This window comes from Stylophora pistillata, chromosome 4 (assembly GCF_964205215.1).
Source record: "Stylophora pistillata chromosome 4, jaStyPist1.2, whole genome shotgun sequence".
NCBI lineage: Eukaryota > Metazoa > Cnidaria > Anthozoa > Scleractinia > Pocilloporidae > Stylophora > Stylophora pistillata.
In genome coordinates, this window is record NC_142522.1 from 38,940,141 (window position 1) to 38,958,451 (window position 18,311).

Below are 18,311 nucleotides of genomic sequence, written 5' to 3' on the forward strand. Positions count from 1 at the left end.
TCAATCCCCATTGTTTCGGTAAGTTCTGGTTAGCTCAGTGTTAGAGCCTGGTTTTCACTAGCGACGCAAGCACAAGAGCAGGCAAAGCGCAAGGATCAAAAGTTTTCCTCTCTCTTGCGCTTATGCTTATGCTTTCGTTCGCGTATTCCGAGTGAAAAAAAAATAATGTACAAGCACAAGGAAATTTATCTACATTTTGCTCTATTTGTATAGGTAATCACATAATTTCGAGTGCAATTTGAAATAAATAAAACACAAGTAGATTTTTTCAAAGACTAACAAAATTGCATGAGCCCGTAGGGCGAGTGCAATTTGTGGTCTTTGAAAAAACTTACAAGTGCTTATTTATTCCAAATTGCACGAGAAAATCAAGTGATTATCTATTAATAATATAAATGAAAAAATACGAGTTAGCTTCTCATAACTACGCAGGAGAAAAGCGCGCCCATCACGTACAAAAATAATTTATTCAAACTCTGCAAGTGACATTGACCTTGACATTGACCTTGACATTGACCTTAACATCGACATTAACCAATCATTCTGACCAATCAGAATGTCTGGTTTATTTCTTTCTTTGCACTAAATTAACCCTCTTCTGCACTGAATTAACTCTCTTCTGCACTGAATTAACTTAAAATTGCGTTCATCTTAACCAATCAGAACTAAGAAATTTTTTCATGGTTATTATTAGGCCAATTATAGGACTCGCTCCTGTTTTCCCCTCGTCTGAGCATGTCAACGAAACGGCGGAGGCCGTCACAGTAGACCTTGATGAAAAGTTTTCCGAGGTTGTTTGTAACCCTCGAGTCTTGTATGACAAAGAGTGTAAAGATTTTAAAAAGAAAAGAGCACAAGCGTAGAAAAAATAGAAAATATTTTCTTGTGTTCTTGTTAAGTCACCTGCTTGGTTTCAATAAGATCCATATTTGTGGTAAAATAATTTGTTTTGCTTAACACTCATCCTCATCTTAAAACAAATGGTTTCGTAATGGCATTGATATGTTTTGCAACCTTTTAGAAAAGAATCATGTATTAAAATCCTCTGATTCAACGTTAATCCAAGTTTCTAGCAATAATGCTTTGATGCTCGCTATGCGTTTTTTAATTAAATGAACCGTTGTCCGTTTGAACAAATTGTATACACAGACGAACTGTAATTTGTTCTCAACATTTTTTTTTTCTGTTTAAGGAGTATCCAAACCATCTATCAAGGACGCGTTAAAAGAAAATGCGAGTTATAATTCTGTGCTCGAGGTTCCATGTCTGTGCGGCATGGGATTTAACAGCAGATCGCAAACTAAGAGCAGTCTTTGAGTAGTCTTGTTTACTTTATATATTCATCTCCTCGTGAATGTATGAGAAAAAAAAGGTTTCGAAAAATCCCCACTATTCCTTGAATCACCTTCATCAACTCGACAAACTGCTTCAACCGAAAAGGAAACCGCATTCCTTTGGCAATCTGGCAAACCAAACGATAGATGTCTTTGATTAAAGGTAAACTGAATCGCCAGTTGTGCAGGGTGCCAGCTTTTTTCCATCTACTTAAACATTTAATCCTCCTGAATAAACATAACCTTAAGTCCAGTGAATAATTGATATGGAGAATATTCGAGCTGCGGGTAAATAACAGCAAATAGTGAAATTATCGAACCTCCTTTGAACTGCGAGGATCGCATCGTCAAGACTTCACTTGAAAATGCACATCAATATTTGCTTCACACGCCTAAAAGAACTCGTCCGCCTGGCGGAACTTCAAAATCACTTTTTGTTGTCTCTCTGTGTACTCAACTTTACATTTTGCATCATTGCCATTCTTGGAAATCTCCTCGTTATACGTGCTTTATGGAAGGCGTCAATGCCGGCGACACTGAAGGCCATGTTTTTGAACTTAGCCTTTTCTGATCTATCTGTTGGATTATTGGTTCAGCCGATGCACGGAAGTATCATTGCGGTCATATTATATAAAACTACAGAGAGAGATTACGATCTCGACTTTCTCTGTCCCGTTTTCGTAACAGTGTACCTGTTGGCAGCGTACTTCTTCGCAGTGGCATCTTTCTGCTCCATTGTCACCATTGCGGTGGACAGACTACTCGCTGTTTCATTGCATCTTCGTTATCGTGAATTTGTGACAACGAAGCGTGTCCTCATTGTGTTGTTTATGCTGTGGTCGACCAGTGGATCGATAACATTGGTTTATATCTTTTTACCAAACTACAACGACATCGTAGCTGTGGTGCTGGAGGTATTGGGACTCCTTGTGACAAGTGTTGCGTATTATCGGATCTTCAAAGTTGCCCGGTATCATAAAAATAGAATAGAAGCCCAATGTCAAATTACGACGGACCTGGAAAAAATGCGAGTGAAACGGGTTAAAAGGTCGGCTTATAATGCCTTTTATGTTTATGCCGTTTTTGTCACATGTTATTTACCAAATATTTTTTGCGGAATATTGTTAGTGGCCTCCGAATTCAGTATTTCACTAATAACAGCTTTTTATGTCACAATTTTCCTGATCTATCTCAACTCGTCAGTGAATCTTGTAGTCTATTGCTGGCGTTATCGGGAGATTCGGGAAACTGTGAAAAAGATTTTAACCACGGCATGCAGAAGAAAAAGAAATGCAACGATCGATTTAGCAACAACGAACTTGACAATTATCCTGCAAGAACCGAGAACAAGCTGGTTTCAAAGAAGTGAAGCAGAAATGGTATAAAATTATTTTAAAGTTTAGAGTAGATTGCGATAAAATCCTGAACATGGATTGTTGAATATATTACGTGAAAAGAATTATTATGATAAACTGGAAGATTGTTATGGTGATACGATACATACGATATATAATTAATGATTTTGAAAAAAATAAAAAGTGGCTTAGATTCGTTTGCACGATTTGAAAAGGTCAATATTATCAATATTTGCTTTATGTTATAAATAAGATTAAGGCAAGGGAAATGAGATGGCCTTTTAGCTTGGTATAAACTGTCTGAATGTGAGAGTAAGAAGAAAATCACTTATCTCGAAATATCTCCAACAAATGGAGAAAAAACTTAAACGATCATCTTAATTTTCACATCATTGTATTTGCTAACGAATGACTGGCTCTTAGATAATATTTTCAAAATTTTCCTTGTGTTATGAACAAGATTAGGCAAGGAAAACGAGATGGTTTGTCAGCTTGGTATAAACTGTCTGAATAAGAAAGTATGAAGGAAATCATTTATCTTGAAATATCTCCCACCAAAGGGAGAAAAACTTAAACGATCATCTTAAATTTCACATCATTGTCTTTGCTAACGAATGGCTGGCTCTTAATAGCCCATTTCCGAATTACCCTTGGCCTCATTTTCAAAACGAGTCCTGGTGCTCATTCTTTCATATGATAATAAGTTTTCATTCACATGCAAATTAAACTCATTTTCACAAGAATGGTTGAGCACCAGGCCTCGTTTTGAAAAAGAGGCCAAGGGTAATTCGGAAATGGATTATAAATGGCTGAAAACATTATCAGTTACATCTCACATCTCATGCACCATTATCATGATAATAGGGACCTTAAGAAACCACGACGGCGACGGCAACGAGGACGTGGAAAAATAACAGATCTAATTGGCAGAACAGCTCCGCACGTGCGTTTTGAAACTTTGTACATTTCTAAGCCGTCCTATACAAAACAACAACGTGAAATCGCCAAAATTTGTGTCGTCTGCGAACCGAAACCGCGACGGCAAATTATTTTAATTTCCATTTGGAACTCAACGGCTACTTTATACGTCATGCTGAGGTTGAGATGTGGCGCTGCATGAGACAGTAAGCTCCTGCAGCCATTTTTGAAATTCTAGCTTAGAGTAGAAATTTTTTTTTAATCGAAGTCTTCCTTGGCGCCGCCGTCGTGGTTTCTTAAGGTCCCTATTGTAAGAGGGTAGCTACCACAAAATACCTAACAAATTATCCGTGCTAGATAAAACGACTCCAATGCCCGATATGAAAGTTTCACGTTCCAGAATCAAAAACATTTTTCCTAACGAGAGCTTAGTATGCACGTTTGCATATTTTACATAGAATGTCACTGAGAATTACCCAATAGATTGAGCAGGCAAACAAAGTCATCAATTTAATTTTGACCTATTGTCTTTCTAAAGAAAGTTACCTAAATGTAAAACACAGTAGAAGACAAAACATGGGAAATAAAAATTAATCTTTAAGGTCGGCACACACGAGGGGACTAGTCCCTGCGACTAGTCCGTGCGACTAGTCCCGGCGACAAGTCTTTGAAGGGTTTACACGAGGAGACCGGTCGCAGGGACTAGTCCCTTAAGGCGTTCACACGAGGGCACTCGATTGTACAAGAACATAGGAAAATTAAGAGGCAAAAGATGTTTCTTAGTGTGGGGCGTTACACGAAAACAATGAAAATTTGGTGACTTTTCATTGTAGCACTATTAAACATCAACGCAAATGAACTACACTTAGTCAGTCGGAGTATTCATGCTTTTACGTGTTCCGTTTTTGTTTTTTATTTTTAACAGACACAGAGTCAAATAGGGTAAAAATTCCATCAAAACGGCTCCAAGGCATCTGCATATGTTTACAAAACTAGAAGTAGTTTTTTATTCTTCAGTTGTAGAAATCTAGAATTCACGGAAAATTCATAGAAACTGCAATGTTTACAAATCATACTGACCCGTGATTGGCTTATTTACCGTTCAGTCGCAGGGACTGGTCGCACAAACAGTTCACACGAAGGGACAAACATTTGTTTCATGCGACAAGTCCCTGCGACTGGTCGCACGAATTCAAACCAGTTTGAATTCGTGCGACCAGTCGCAGGGACCAAATTTTGGTCCCTGCGACCACAGAAATGTGTAGTTCACACGAAGGGACTAGTCGCATGAAACTGGTCGCTGGGACGAGTCGCAGGGACTAGTCCCCTCGTGTGTGCCGACCTTTACCTTTTGCCGTTGCCATCACAGTTCGATTTGGTTTTGATGTGAGACTTTCGGAATATAGCAGCTTTTTGCGATTTAATTCGGTCTCACCGATGAAAGCGTAAAATGATACAAAAGATTGATTTTGATTTAAAAAAACAAATCCTTGGACGCGTTAAATAAAAGTGTAGACCCAAGAGGTTATTGTGTCTTAAAAAATCAGTGTACACTCTTACGTGAAAACTACAGCTGTGTCCTGGGAAAATGGATTTACATGCAAGCTTTTTTTACATTTAATATGTTTTGCCATTTCATGGCCGATCTTGTTACGGTCAAAAAAAGATATTGTCAGCCATAGTGTTTTCTCCGGCTGAAGAGAATATGAAGTAGACTAAGTTTTCATTGAACAAGCCTTACTTCTCGGCGGGCTTTAGGGTCAACGAGGGAAATCAAAGCTGAAGGAATGAGCAACTCTTGACAAAACCAAGTTTTCTTCCACAAAGGTTTGTCACATATGTAAATCACATCGCATGAGCAGAGCACACGTCTTCTGTAGCTTAAATTGGATTAATTGTGTACGACTGACGCATAATTTATAGGTTTACATAACTAGAAAATGGTGATTTTGTAAAGATAGCATTCCCAGTTAAACATGTAGCATTTGCGCAATGTACAGTTTGCAAAAACTAGTAAACTGTGCGGAAAAATTTGGAAAATTGGTGTTTTAGATCGAGAGCTAACCTTTATGCATGTTTAAACGGTTCACCGGAACGTGACAGGAAAAAGGAAGAGTACTTGTAAACAGATGAAGAAAAGACGTAAATTCCGCGTGGGATGTATTTCACAAGGATTATTACGCAAACTGCACGACTGAAAGACCAAAAGTTTAGAAATACCACGAGCCGTTTTCAGTATTGTATCCAGTTATATTAAAACTTTTCGTCTTAGCTAATAAGAGTTGTAATTTGATCCTTTTTATCAAGTTTTGATTCAATATCAAAGTGAAAAATCTTTCCCTTTTTCATTTTTAGTCATGCAATTGAAATAACGGTCCAAAAAACAACGGTCTGAAAAACTGCTTTATTTGAATAAAAAATTCTAAATAATGATAATAAAAATAAAACCTGAAAGAGAATAAATCATTTAAATGTTACAGATCAATCACGATAAACAGCTACAGAGGGCCAAAGTTTGTAATGGCTGATATCAGGAGCCCACGTGTTCCTGCCGATAATGGACTGTTACAAACTTTTCGCCATGCTAAAATTCTCTTTGTCACTGCTTTTAAAGGAAACCAGACTGCATATGAGGCTCAGAATTTTCGAACACTTTAGAATTCAACAGCTTTGATTTGAAATTAGCTCAAAATTCTTCGATCCTTTAGCAAAAATTGTGTGGGCTGTAGATGATAACAGATCACCAAAGGCAGATGGGTACTCAAGCTCGTCTCCAACAGAAATCCAGTATAACGCTTTATACATTTGAATTCAGTGTGAGCAGTAAGTTCTCTACGTATGATGCACGATCCTTCGCAGTAGATAGCGCTATTTTTGCAATAGCGAAAATCAGACCTGAAAAAAATCAGGCCTATACGGGATTCGAACCACTGACCTCTGCGATACTAGTGCAGCGCTCTACCAATTGAGCTAACAAGCCAACTGGGAGCAGGCCGTTAGGTTGATTCGTAATAAACCCGTGATGATAAATCGGATACAATGAATATATGAAATTCATATATTTTGAACTGCGGTATTAAATACGTATGAAGGATCGTGCATCTTACGTATTTCATACCGCAGTTCAAAATATATGAACTTCATATATTCATTGTATCCAGTAAGTTCTCTGTTGTTTAATTGGTACGAAGAGAATCCATTTTTCTTTCTCAATAAAGGAAGGTCAAACTTTCTCTGAGATCACCTAATATTGAGAAAAATGGTATTACAAATTTTGGCCTACTCGTACGTAACCTTGGCAATTTGTTAAAGGAATCGGTAGTTAATCATTGTGGTTGACCTTATTATGCATCAGAAAGTGTTTACTTTGCCGCATTGTCTTTCTGATATAAGTCGCGATTATCCAGCGCGATGGTGTGCTGTTGAAGGTGTATGTGCGAATTGATGCGTAATAAGTGAGCTCGAGAAAAAAACGAAACGTGATCAATCAGGCCATAGAAATTCTGATTAATATGTTTCCAACGTAAAAACTCCAGGAAACGGAAGAATGTTTTAACCATTTTTTAAAATTAACATGCCTATGTAATAACTGCACGGCTACATGTAGTGTGTACATGTATGCCCACTCAAATTGCCGATAAGTAGGCATTTCTTTCGGCAGATCTGTGGCAGTATTTTTATTATTTCAACTGCTTGCTATAATCTCTTTGTGCTAAAAAAATGTCAAAATCAATAAATAAATAAATGAAATAAAAAATTGTTATGTAAGTTTTCTGTTTTTCGTGACATTTGCGCGCTACGTGCCATTTGAACACCATCGAACGCAGGTGAAAAAACACGACGTCAGATTTAAGTGAATTTTTCTCTTCGCATCAAGGAGCCCGGATTTAAGCAATCAAAGCCACTTGCGAAAGAGGAAAGTATTCAGTTCGTTCTTCTTTTTTTTATGAAACTTTTAATCAGACTGAAATTCTAGGTAACTGATGTTATGTTATAAGTAGCGTTAAATGGTATTTACAGACATGGTGGTTCACTTGTGTAACGAAAAACTGGAAGACTACGTAAAACTTCTTAATTTTCATTGGCGTTTCGTGCTTGTGGTTTGTGTTTTGAACCTATCATTCGCTGTGGTCGCAGTTCTGGGTAATGTCCTCGTCATACGGGCCCTGATGAAAGCAAAGACGATATCAGCTACTTTACGACCACTTTTCTTGAGCCTAGCTGTTTCAGATCTCACTGTTGGATTATTTGCGCAGCTAATGGTTGGCGTTGTTATGGCTGTTATGTTACAAATGTCTGCTGGTGGAAATTTCAACTCTGACTCATTCTGTCCTTTTATTGTGACCATATCACAACTCTCTTTGTATGGGCTGGTGACTGCATCTGTTCTATCGGTCGCAGCCATAGCAATCGACAGGCTCCTTGCGGTGTCGCTTCATCTACGATACCGAGAACTAGTCACGCCAAGACGAACTATCATTGTCGTTACTTTATCTTGGATTTCCAGTGGTATTATTGCCAGCATTTACATGTTTCTTCCCAACTACAATGACATCGTGGGAGTTTTTATGGAAGTATTAGTGCTTCTTGTGACAGCAATTGCTTATTGTCGAATCTACAAGGTTGTGCTTTATCATCGAAATCAAATACAAAGTCAGATCTCACATCAAGAGGCAATTGAGTTTGCTCGAGAGAAACGATCGAGCCTAAATACCTTTTGTGTATTCGCGGTCTTGCTAGCTTGTTATCTCCCAGACTTATGTTGTGGTATCTTGATTTTAGCTGAAGAATCTCGAAGGCAATTTCTGATTGCGTTCCACGCATCAGGCTTCTTGGTATTTCTTAATTCTTCAATTAATCCCGTGATCTATTATTGGCGATATCAAGAGATTCGTAGGATCATGAAAAACACTGTGAGATCGTGTATTCGACGGAAATTCGTTATGAGGCAGTGCCGTATTTCTTCACTCTAGCCCCTGAATGTGATAGAGAATACAAAATTTTCTCATTATTTTAGAAACCACTATTCAGACCTTGAAATTAAGAAAATTTCAAATTAATGTGAACTAATCGAGTAACCGAGGGAGTATGCAGGATTAGCGGTTGGGAGAATCAGCCTTTAAAAATTGCCGTCAAAGGAGCTTCCTAACGTCGACATTTGCATTCTTCAAGTGAACTTTAAGTCGAGTTTTTTCGCTTCCTTCTATAATTAGAATATGTGTGAGTTCATCGTCCTTAATGATCGAGAAAATGCATGAAAAAAAAGGTTATTATATACTGTTGCTAAAGAGAACGAGCATGAGAAAAAGAGATTAAACGATGCCCTGTCGCTAATGAGAGCGTATGAATGAGAGAGGATGATGATATGTGCAGCACGCAAGAAACAGTTAATTTTGAGATCTATAACTAAATCACAGGGTATGTTATCGGAGCCAGCTCTCGTTGTTGATCTAAATTGCAACAGCCATCAATAAAGTCTTTTTTAACCTGATCAAGAGTGCTACACTTTCCTCAGCCATCCTTTTCCTTACTTGGTTTATCAGAGCCTTGATTGTGTTTTTCAATGTTACCAAAGTAATAATTTTTAAGACATTTACATCGCTTACAATCCTTGTTTAAAAAGGATCAAAGCCATATTTTTTCTCCTTTCCTTATTCTTATTTCGTTTGTGTCATTATATCTCACTTAACTAGTATTTTGTAGCAGGGTAATTTTGGTTTTCAGCAACAGAATTGATGATGTGAATTGGCCACCCTCAAAGCTGACGTTTCGAACGTTAACCCTTCGTCAGAGCGTTACCCTTTGCCTTGGTTATTCGCTCTGACGAAGAGCTAACGATAGAAACGTCAGCTTTGAAAATCACCGTGAGAGTAAGTGTTTTGCCCACAAACACAAAACATCAGGCCACTGCGTAATCATTTTCAATTCGAGTCAATCTTTACCATTTTTAGCCTACCTTGCCCCTACCTGGTTCAACCGCCCCCCAGTTAGCTCAATTGGTTAGAGAGCCGGATTGTGTTGTGCGGGAGGTCGAGGGGTTCGAGCCCCGGCCGGACCAATACTCATGGTCTTAAAATAACTGGGGAGAATTTGCTACCTTTCTGTAATATCAAGAAATGGATAGATATTCTAGTCTTCTCGGATAAGGACGAATAAACCGTAGGCCCCGTCTCCTGCAGGGTTAGGGGTAGGAGACGTTAATTTCCCACGCACGAGACTACTGTGTCGTAGATGTCCTCCCCTGGGGTGGGATGGGTGGGTTACCAGGGCCGTAGCTAGCATGAGGCAAGACGAGGCAATTGCCTCGTCTTGATTTTGGCCTTTTTTAAAATTTTTTTCTTGAAGATTGACTTTTCTGCAGAAAAATGCCACGAAAATTCCTTAAAAGAGCATTTCTGAACCTCTAGATTTCAAAATATCTGGGGGGCATGTCCCCAGATCCTCCTAGCGGCTCGCGCCTTCAGTGCTCGAAAATTGCCTCGTCTCGTCCTGAAGTCTGGCTACAGCCTTGGTTTCCGCAGTAGTTGGCGTAAGCTGTTGCGGTGTCCTTGCCTGTCGGCGAATCTAATGAATTATATTAAATATCACCTCTCTTGTGTTACTCTATCTTACGACTGCCGCGAACGGTGACTAACCATGTAAAAACAAATCCTTAAATCCAAAATCAGCCACGAAGGCTCCGAGGAAAATTCGCATTGAATGTTTACAGTGTTTAACGCAACATTAGGGCCATATTTATTTTCGAAGTATTTTTATTCCGTTTCACAAATTTATCAAGAATAGGGAGCCTCAAACCATTTTAAAGCTGCTTCCTCAAACCATTTTAAAGCTGCTTTTGAAATATTCGAAGTTGCAAACTTTGGCAACTGTAGGCAGGAAAAAGGAACATGCAATTACTCGCATCCTAATTTTCCCATAAGGTAATCTGAAAGTTGAAGTTTAATAAAGCATTTTCTAAATGTGCAATTTGCAACTCTGTCTCGTTAATTCTGTCCGCCTTATAGACGAAAATGTAAATGTAACAAAGTCAGGTTCAACACGCGAACGCTCTAAAATTTATTTACGCTACGGTTGCTCATGGTAGCTATAAGGAACAAAATAAATATTTGACGTTTTGTTGTGTAGCATCGCTGAGTATTTGATGTTTTGTTGTGTAGTATCGCTGAGTATTTTTATGAGTTGTGCCGTATTTTGACGAGCCCATAGGGCCAGTCAAAATACAAACAACGAGTATTAATCACCGTAAGTGAAAAGAATGCGAAAGCCATGAGAAAACTGTGCGTGCAAAACACAAAAAATGTAACTGGGATCGTAAAAAAAGAAATCGCTAAGTGGGTATGCCGCAGTAACATTAAAGCTGACTTGTTAATGCCGTCTTAAACTTAAACAACTGTGTTTTTAGCCTGTTAAGAGGGATAGAGTGGTGAAGAGATCACGTTGCATTCTAGTCTAAACACCAGCAACTGCAATAATATTTTTTTGCCATGTAGTCCTATAACTGAAATATCATTAAGAATAGCAGCAGTACTAGTCACGCACTGCGAACGAACTCAAAAGAATTTCCTTTTCTGATTTCTGAAAATTTTCGGCAAAGGATCGGAGAAATTTTGAGACTCTTCTGGTAAGCTAGAGATTCTCAATGTAGTTAATCGGTAGCCGTAAAACGGCGTGAAAATTGACAAATTTTAACCAATTGTCGTCAAAAAAGTTAACCGATGAAAATATTTCTGGTGACAACAATGGAATGATATTAACCGTTAGCCATAAATAGGTCTTTTTTTTACCGTTAGCCGTAAAAGCCATCACCCCACTGAGAACATCAATGACCTGGAAATTGAAGTTCAATAGATTGTTCTTGGTACCCAATTTCGGAGAGATCAAAGGCGAAATGCGATTACATTTATGTGAAACATGCTTTTGGGGAATGATAATATATCCCTCTCCGCAAGCAACTTTTAAAAATAAAATTGTAATATATAAAATGTATAATTTTTCTTTTTGAAGTTTTGCTCAAACTTCAGATATTTTTTTAGACATTTCTTAAATCTTATTCAATGCTATTTTCCAGTTATTGCTAAGCACCACCAAACTATGAAATATGGAGCGACAGATTCTCTATTATCATTGATCATTGCATATTTCTCATCAGTTTGACCCCAAGCGTTTAGAATAGATATGTTAATTTCAATCTAATTGCTATCCACTTTGTTGGATGGCTGTTAAATCTTCAAGAGCGTTCAATTTTCTATAGCCAAAGCTCGAATAACTGGATTGATAACAAAACTCGGCCACCTCAAAGTGTTTAGAATTTGAAACTTAAGTTCTCTCGAACTTCTTTTGGCTGTCACCAGCTGCAACTAGTAATGAGACATCTATTTAGCCAAGTGATTAACTTGACAGCAATTAGAATTTAATATTCACTTGCAAGATTCTTTGCGCTTTTTGATTGGAAGAATGAGGATTTAAAGCATGAAAAATAATTGATGGAATATCCACAAAACCGCCCAATATTCGTCTAACCATTTATTTTGCTCTTTTACTGATCCTGACATTAACTTGGATCGATCATTACGGTAAGGCTATCGAAAATCTATCAACTAACTCGATCTTAATTCAACCTACTTACTGTCGAAAGATGGGAGTGTTCACCCAGAGGAGTATGTAAGACTTGCCGATATTTGATGTACAGTAAATCCGGCTCTACGTGTTCTAAAAGTGACGTTTTCTCCTATGGCTTTTTCTGGTTTGCCTTCCCTATTCTTACTTTGTGATTTCAGCGACCCTAGAGAAGGTACTATCCTAAAACGTCTAGCATTCCTTGATTTTGCAGTGGGTTGGTTTGCATGTACGGCTCATGTGAGATGTTATCAATTTTTCTGAGTAAGGGAGCGGATTAAGATTTTCAACTTTAATTTTATCTTCCTTTATTGTAACTTTATCTCAGGTCTTGTGACCGCACCTTGCTTTTCTATGGCGGCCATTACGCTCGACAGGCTTCTGGCAGCATCCTCAAATCTTCTGTACCAGGAGATTGTGGGGTCCTTAGCGGTCGAGCTGGCTCGACTTTTTTCGTGCCCCCGGTCTCAACTGATATTGTTGGTGTGTTCATGGAAGTATTGTCACTTTTTTGGAAACATTGTCGCTTAATTTCACTGCTTTGATTAGCTTTTTGATTAAGTATGTAAAGTTGAATCCTATTTTTATTTGTTCTGTATTTTTTTCATTGACTGGTTTTTTAACTTGATTTTTTAAAGTTCAAGCATTTGTTTTTGGCAAAGAGTCGAGAAACTGGGCTGATAAAAGAAAGTTAGCTGTCCCTGAGTGTTAAGGGTTTGAAACTTAAATACTTTTGTCTCGGCTTATTCTGAATAGCGTTTAGAAGAAATATGTTAATTTTCACCGTATTACTATCCACTATGTTGGATGGCTGGTACATTTTCCAGCGTGTTCAGTCTGTTCTATGGCCAAAGCTCGAATAACTGAAGTGATGCCATTGAAAACTTGGCTGCCTCAAAGTGTTTAAAATTTGAAACTAAAGTATTCTCGAACTTCTTTTGGCTATAGCTAGCTACAACCAGCAATTAAGACATCTATTCAGCCAAGTGCACAACTTGACAGCAATTAGAGGCTAAAGTTAACCTGCAAGATTCGTTTGCACTTTTTGATTGGAAGAAGAACTGAACTGATGAAACGATATCAGCCTTCCCAAAATGTTAAGAATTTGAAACTTAAACACTGTAATTTCCTAAAATTTTCTCCCTTGTCACTACCTGTCACCAGCAATAGAAACATCTACTCAGCCGAGTATTGAACTTGAGAGTTATTAAAATCTGTACATGCATACACCTGCGAGATTCCCATACGCATTTGATTGGAAGCGTTAGAATGATAATTCGAGAGGCATTGAAAATTCGAATGAAACCGTCCACTATTTTAATGGCGCGTATTCAACTCTCTCAAAAGCTGAAACGTCATTAAAGATCGAGTTTTACAGTTAGGCCCCGAAAATATCTCAGTTAGAAATGGCTGATCTTAGTAATCAGAAATTTAAGGAGTATGCACTTGCGAGATTCCCATGCGCCTTTTGACTGGAAGAGATAGATTTGTAATTTGAGAGGCATTGCAAATTCGATTGAAACCGTCCACTATTCTTTATCTAGAAGTAGTTGACAGGCGCGTAGCGTCCTCTACACATATACGCATGTGCGTACTTGAAGTGACCAAAAAATTTTGAAAACAATGTTGTGTTTGCGCCAAGTTTGCTCAAAATAAGGGCAAGACGCTTTCTTCTTTGCTTGTATTCACACAACTATTTCAAAAAAGAAATAAAGAACGCAGTATTTTTCGCTCAGTTTACCTAGGTTTCTGCATAATATGTACTTGTGCGTACTTGAAAAAATGACCACGCTACGCCCCTGGTTGATCTTTGTAGTTAGAAATTCAAGGAGCATTCAAAATTTCGTAAGGAAATTTCATTCAGGCTTTTTGCGTTTTAAACTTAAAATTTTCTCCGGAGATCGTTCTGGAAAAATCTTCGTGATTCTCGCTTTGTAGAAGGGAAATTCGATGCCAGCATCATTAAAGAAGAGGTTAAACATTCTTGCATTCTATGATTTTTCCGCGTGTTTAGTTGTACAGCTAATGCGGGAAGTTTTGATTATATGGATTCTGAATAAGAGCGCTGATTATCCATTTGACATTCATGCCAGTTGATTGTGACTTTATCTCGGGCCTCGCTCTATTTCTAGGTAACCACGCATCTTGATATAGTCGATGGCGGCAATTGTACTCAATAGGCTTCGCGTAATCTCCCCACATCTTCGGTACTTAGGAAATTGTGACAACAAAACCGTCATGTGAATGAGCAGTTATCGCTACGCCGTTTACTTGGGGCAGGTGTGTTTATGAAGGTATTGTCGCTTTTTTGTATCAGGCGTTATCTAGAAACGGATCTACAAAGTGATGCGACCCTTTAAAAACAAATAGATTTGTGAGAATAAAAAAATTGGTGGCGTAAAATTAAAACACAGAAATGAAGCAGAATAACTGTACGCGATCGTGCGCGTAGACTATTATCTAACAGTTGGAACTCTTGGTCATAAGCTAGCGCTGAAATTATTTGCGTAAGGTTCGTGTGTAATATTTGTCCTAACTTTCCCACTAAGAAAAATAAATGAGGACATTTGAACTCAAAGTACGGCATACACTAGTGTCAGGAGATAAACTCGGAATAAATATTACTCGGGAGATTATTCTTAATCTTATTTAAGTGATTCTGTCATAGTGACCGTTCAATTAGATAGATAGATAGATAGATAGATAGATAGTTTAGATAGATAGTTTATTAGAATATCGAACATGGCAGTCCGTAGACTGAATTGCGTTACAATTACTTAGAACTTACAATTTTGGCGATGATAACACAAACAGGCCGTCGGGAATCAGTTAAGGTTGACCACAACCGCTAAATAGAGCTGAAAATTACCGTAATGAACGGAAATCATTCCGTAACTTTGTCAATAGGCCGTTAGTTCAGAATGACCGCATAAGACGTTGCCACTTTTAAAATACAGGTTCTGCATAAAATGTTTGCAGCTTTTCTGTTTCTATGATGAAAGAACACTTTTTTGAAAGCCAAAGCATTTCTCCCTAATCTATGATAAAAGCTCTCTCCTTTCATTAATATGGCCATTAATGGTTTGTTTTTAGAATACTGTTTAGCGAAATAACAGAGATACACTTAAAATAGATGAAGCCAACATTCATTCATACAACATTTTCAATATTTTTAGTTTAGACAAGTACCCACAGGAAATATGTAAAAGATCATAAATTTATAGAATCCTATACAAATGTGTTTATTTTCTATTCTGTTTTAAATTGACAACAAAGGACTATTGCTGATTGAAAAACATCCATTGCGAATAGGATTGGACTGTCTCAAACTTATGCTAATGCAATCGAATAAATAAGTGATTAATTGGCGTCTTTGTGAGCAGGTGCATCAAAAATGTCATGCCTGATGGCATGATGCTAAAAAAAGGAAGTCTTGAAGACTCTCAGCATAATTGCTCAGATAATTACAGAAATAGGTGTGCTGTAATTGGTCAACGATGACATCATTCCATGTTATGATCACCCTTTGTGAGGTGACTACAATGGTAAAACACCTTTTAATTTTCCGAATAGAAAGCAATCGTATGATTTTGATAAGACAAATTTTTTACTCCCCATACTAGGCGAGTATTTTCATTTGATGAATCGGATGTTAAATGATGATCAAATTTGTTATGGGGATATTCGACGACGCTGACTACAACCTGTGAATAATTAGTGAAAATTAATTCACCACCAAATTTTTTTAAAAACCATAAACTGCCCAAGAACGTTTACCAAAGGCCGGATTTTCCGTGCCTTTGAATTGATGTTGTGCCATCCAAAGCCGTGTACTTAGAAAGTTTTTGGTACTCTATTCACAGCTAAGCAGATAGCTCTGACAGTTACCCACTCGTCTTTTGTTTAATACAAATACAAGTTACTTTTAAAGCGGCATCAAATATCCCCTTTCCATTTTCGGAGAATCGGCAAAATTAAGTTATTCATATTTGTTTTTATTTCCGCGGCGACTGAGTCGGAGAGTAATGGCGTCTCTTTTCTGCGAAAAAAGGTTGGAAGAAAATATGAAACTCCTGTCTCTTCATTGGAATTTCATGATTCTATTTTGTGTCCTGAACTTGATGTTTTCCATTTTAACATGTCTTGCAAATCTCTTCGTTGTTCGTGCTCTAAGGAAGGCATCCTCGATACCTGCAAATCTGAAGAAATTGTTCCTGAGTCTTGCTGTGTCAGATTTCGCTGTTGGAATGATTCCTCAGCTGATGTTTGGAGTCATTGTTGCGGTAATGTTGCACAGAAACGCAAACGGAGATCAGTCCTTTGACTTGTGTCCAACCAGCTTTATTTTGCTCTATTTCTTTTTCTTTCTGTTGGCTTTCGCCTCGTTCATGACCATTACAGCCATCGCTATGGACAGGTACCTGGCAGTTTCTCTTCATCTCCGATATCAGGAACACGTCACTTCTGACCGAATAGTGTTAGTGTTGATATCTTTATGGGTAACAAGCGTTGTCACCGCTACACTATTTGTGTCACTTCCAAACAAAAGTCATGTGATGGCCGTGATTCTTGAAGCTGTTGGATTTCTTTTGACAACCGTAGCATACACCAGAATCTGCAAGGCCGTGAGATATCATCACAAAAGAATTCAAAGCCAATCGCGAGAGGGTGGTCATCGATTAAAAGTATTTATCCGTGAGCAGAGGGCAGCCATCAATTCTTTGTTTGTCTATGTTGTTTTCGTGGCTTGTTACACCCCACAATTATGCTGCATGATTTTGTTATTAACGGACAGTACTTCAATATCTTATTTAGCCGCCAATCATGCATCCCTTTTCTTGGTTATTCTAAATTCTTTGTTAAACCCAATGGTTTACTGCTGGCGATATAGGGAAATTCGCGTGCACTTGATAAACACAATGAAGAAACTCTTACGCTTGGGTGACTTAGAATAATTTTAATCCACGAGAGAATCGAAACGCTGAGCAGACGTCTAACAGTCACAAAGGAGAAGCAACATTCCATTTCCGAGTCCATTATTTTATAACATATCATTTATTCCAGAATTAGCAAAATTAGAAGAAAGATAAAGAACTGACTTGAAATTTTTTTCGCATATTTCGCCCTGACGAGCATATTATGGTCAGTTTCTATTAGGGACAAGACGGCTTTAAAGACAAATGAACAAACACATCTCAACTACGTCTGAGCATTTCTAAGGTGATATCGTATTTCGAGAGCAGCTGATGTGAAATCTCTGAGGACACAAAAACCAATGCAAAATTTTGTTGAATTAGCTTCGATATGTACCTTTGTACCTTTTTCGAACGCTTCCCTTTAACCTCTTTCTTTTATCTTTTACTGAAAAAATGGTTTTACAAATACAGGATACTAAGATATGATGTTAATTTCTCACATTACAGTACAAATACTGTAATGAAACAACATATCTTAAAAACTCGGTGACAGACAGATAAAAAAACTAGGACATTTTTTTGTCCAAATTTTATACTTTTGTACATTCATATCCTTGGAATCTATATAAACCTTGCTCCACTTTCTCGTTGACGAGAACGAATCGACAGTAGTAGCCAATCATTGACAGAGATCATTATTCCGCCGTCTGACTGCGATGGGTGATGTTTGGCCTTTGAGAGCGGGAGACCGAATCTTAAGAAGCTGCTGTCTTTCACTTGATGCTCATCATCATCATCATCACCTTACGCAATGTCAGGAACAAATTCATCATGGTAAAAATCGCTTACAGCTACAGAATTTCCAAGTCGCGCAACAATGGCGCGTAATATATGGTACTAAATCGTAAGATCGACACTTTCATACGACTTATTTTCCTCATTATAAGGAACACAGCTTGCTCCCCTTCAGAAGCGCTTCGCTTTGGTATAAACTGGGAATTCGGCGACTTCATAACACTTTATGGGAATCCTGACGAAAGTTCCGCGGGAAACGTTACTGCCTCGTCTACGAGAAGCTCTTAATGACGAGCCTTGTCCATGCTTGATTGTAAGGTTGACTCCACACGCGCAGGACTTTTTTATGTCATAAAGAATACACTAACTTTTGGTTC

General features: G+C 38.0%; 4 protein-coding genes across 4 annotated transcripts in view; all 4 read left to right on the forward strand.

Moving 5' to 3' along the window:
• The first annotated feature begins 1,359 nt into the window (after positions 1–1,359).
• On the forward strand, positions 1,360–4,201 carry LOC148733652 (melanocortin receptor 4-like). Its single transcript, XM_088759148.1, has one exon. The coding sequence runs from the start codon at positions 1,700–1,702 to the stop codon at positions 2,717–2,719; it is 1,020 nt and encodes a 339-aa protein (XP_088615274.1). The 5' UTR covers positions 1,360–1,699; the 3' UTR covers positions 2,720–4,201.
• Positions 4,202–7,629: 3,428 nt separating this feature from the next.
• Positions 7,630–8,580, forward strand: LOC148733653 (melanocortin receptor 4-like). The gene has a single exon (XM_088758019.1). It carries the CDS (start codon positions 7,630–7,632, stop codon positions 8,578–8,580), a length of 951 nt encoding a protein of 316 aa, XP_088614145.1.
• Positions 8,581–13,550: 4,970 nt separating this feature from the next.
• The window catches only part of LOC148733654 (adenosine receptor A2a-like), a 9,977-nt gene continuing 5,216 nt past the window's right edge, over positions 13,551–18,311 (forward strand). The window contains exon 1 of the mRNA XM_088758572.1: positions 13,551–14,517. The gene's annotated coding sequence lies outside the window, so the exon portion shown is untranslated. The remainder of the gene's footprint in view (positions 14,518–18,311) is intronic.
• Positions 15,809–18,311, forward strand: part of LOC148733655 (melanocortin receptor 4-like) — a 2,677-nt gene continuing 174 nt past the window's right edge. Inside the window, exon 1 of the mRNA XM_088758571.1 lies at positions 15,809–18,311. This exon is cut by the window's right edge and continues 174 nt beyond it. Within this exon, the coding sequence (XP_088614697.1) occupies positions 16,249–17,178 (930 nt within the window). The 5' untranslated portion in view covers positions 15,809–16,248 and the 3' untranslated portion in view covers positions 17,179–18,311.

What these genes read in the sequence shown, in the direction of transcription:
- LOC148733652 (XM_088759148.1), top strand. Translation starts at nt 1,700, where the DNA reads ATGCACATCAATATTTGCTTCACACGCCTAAAAGAACTCGTCCGCCTG.
- LOC148733653 (XM_088758019.1), top strand. Translation starts at nt 7,630, where the DNA reads ATGGTGGTTCACTTGTGTAACGAAAAACTGGAAGACTACGTAAAACTT.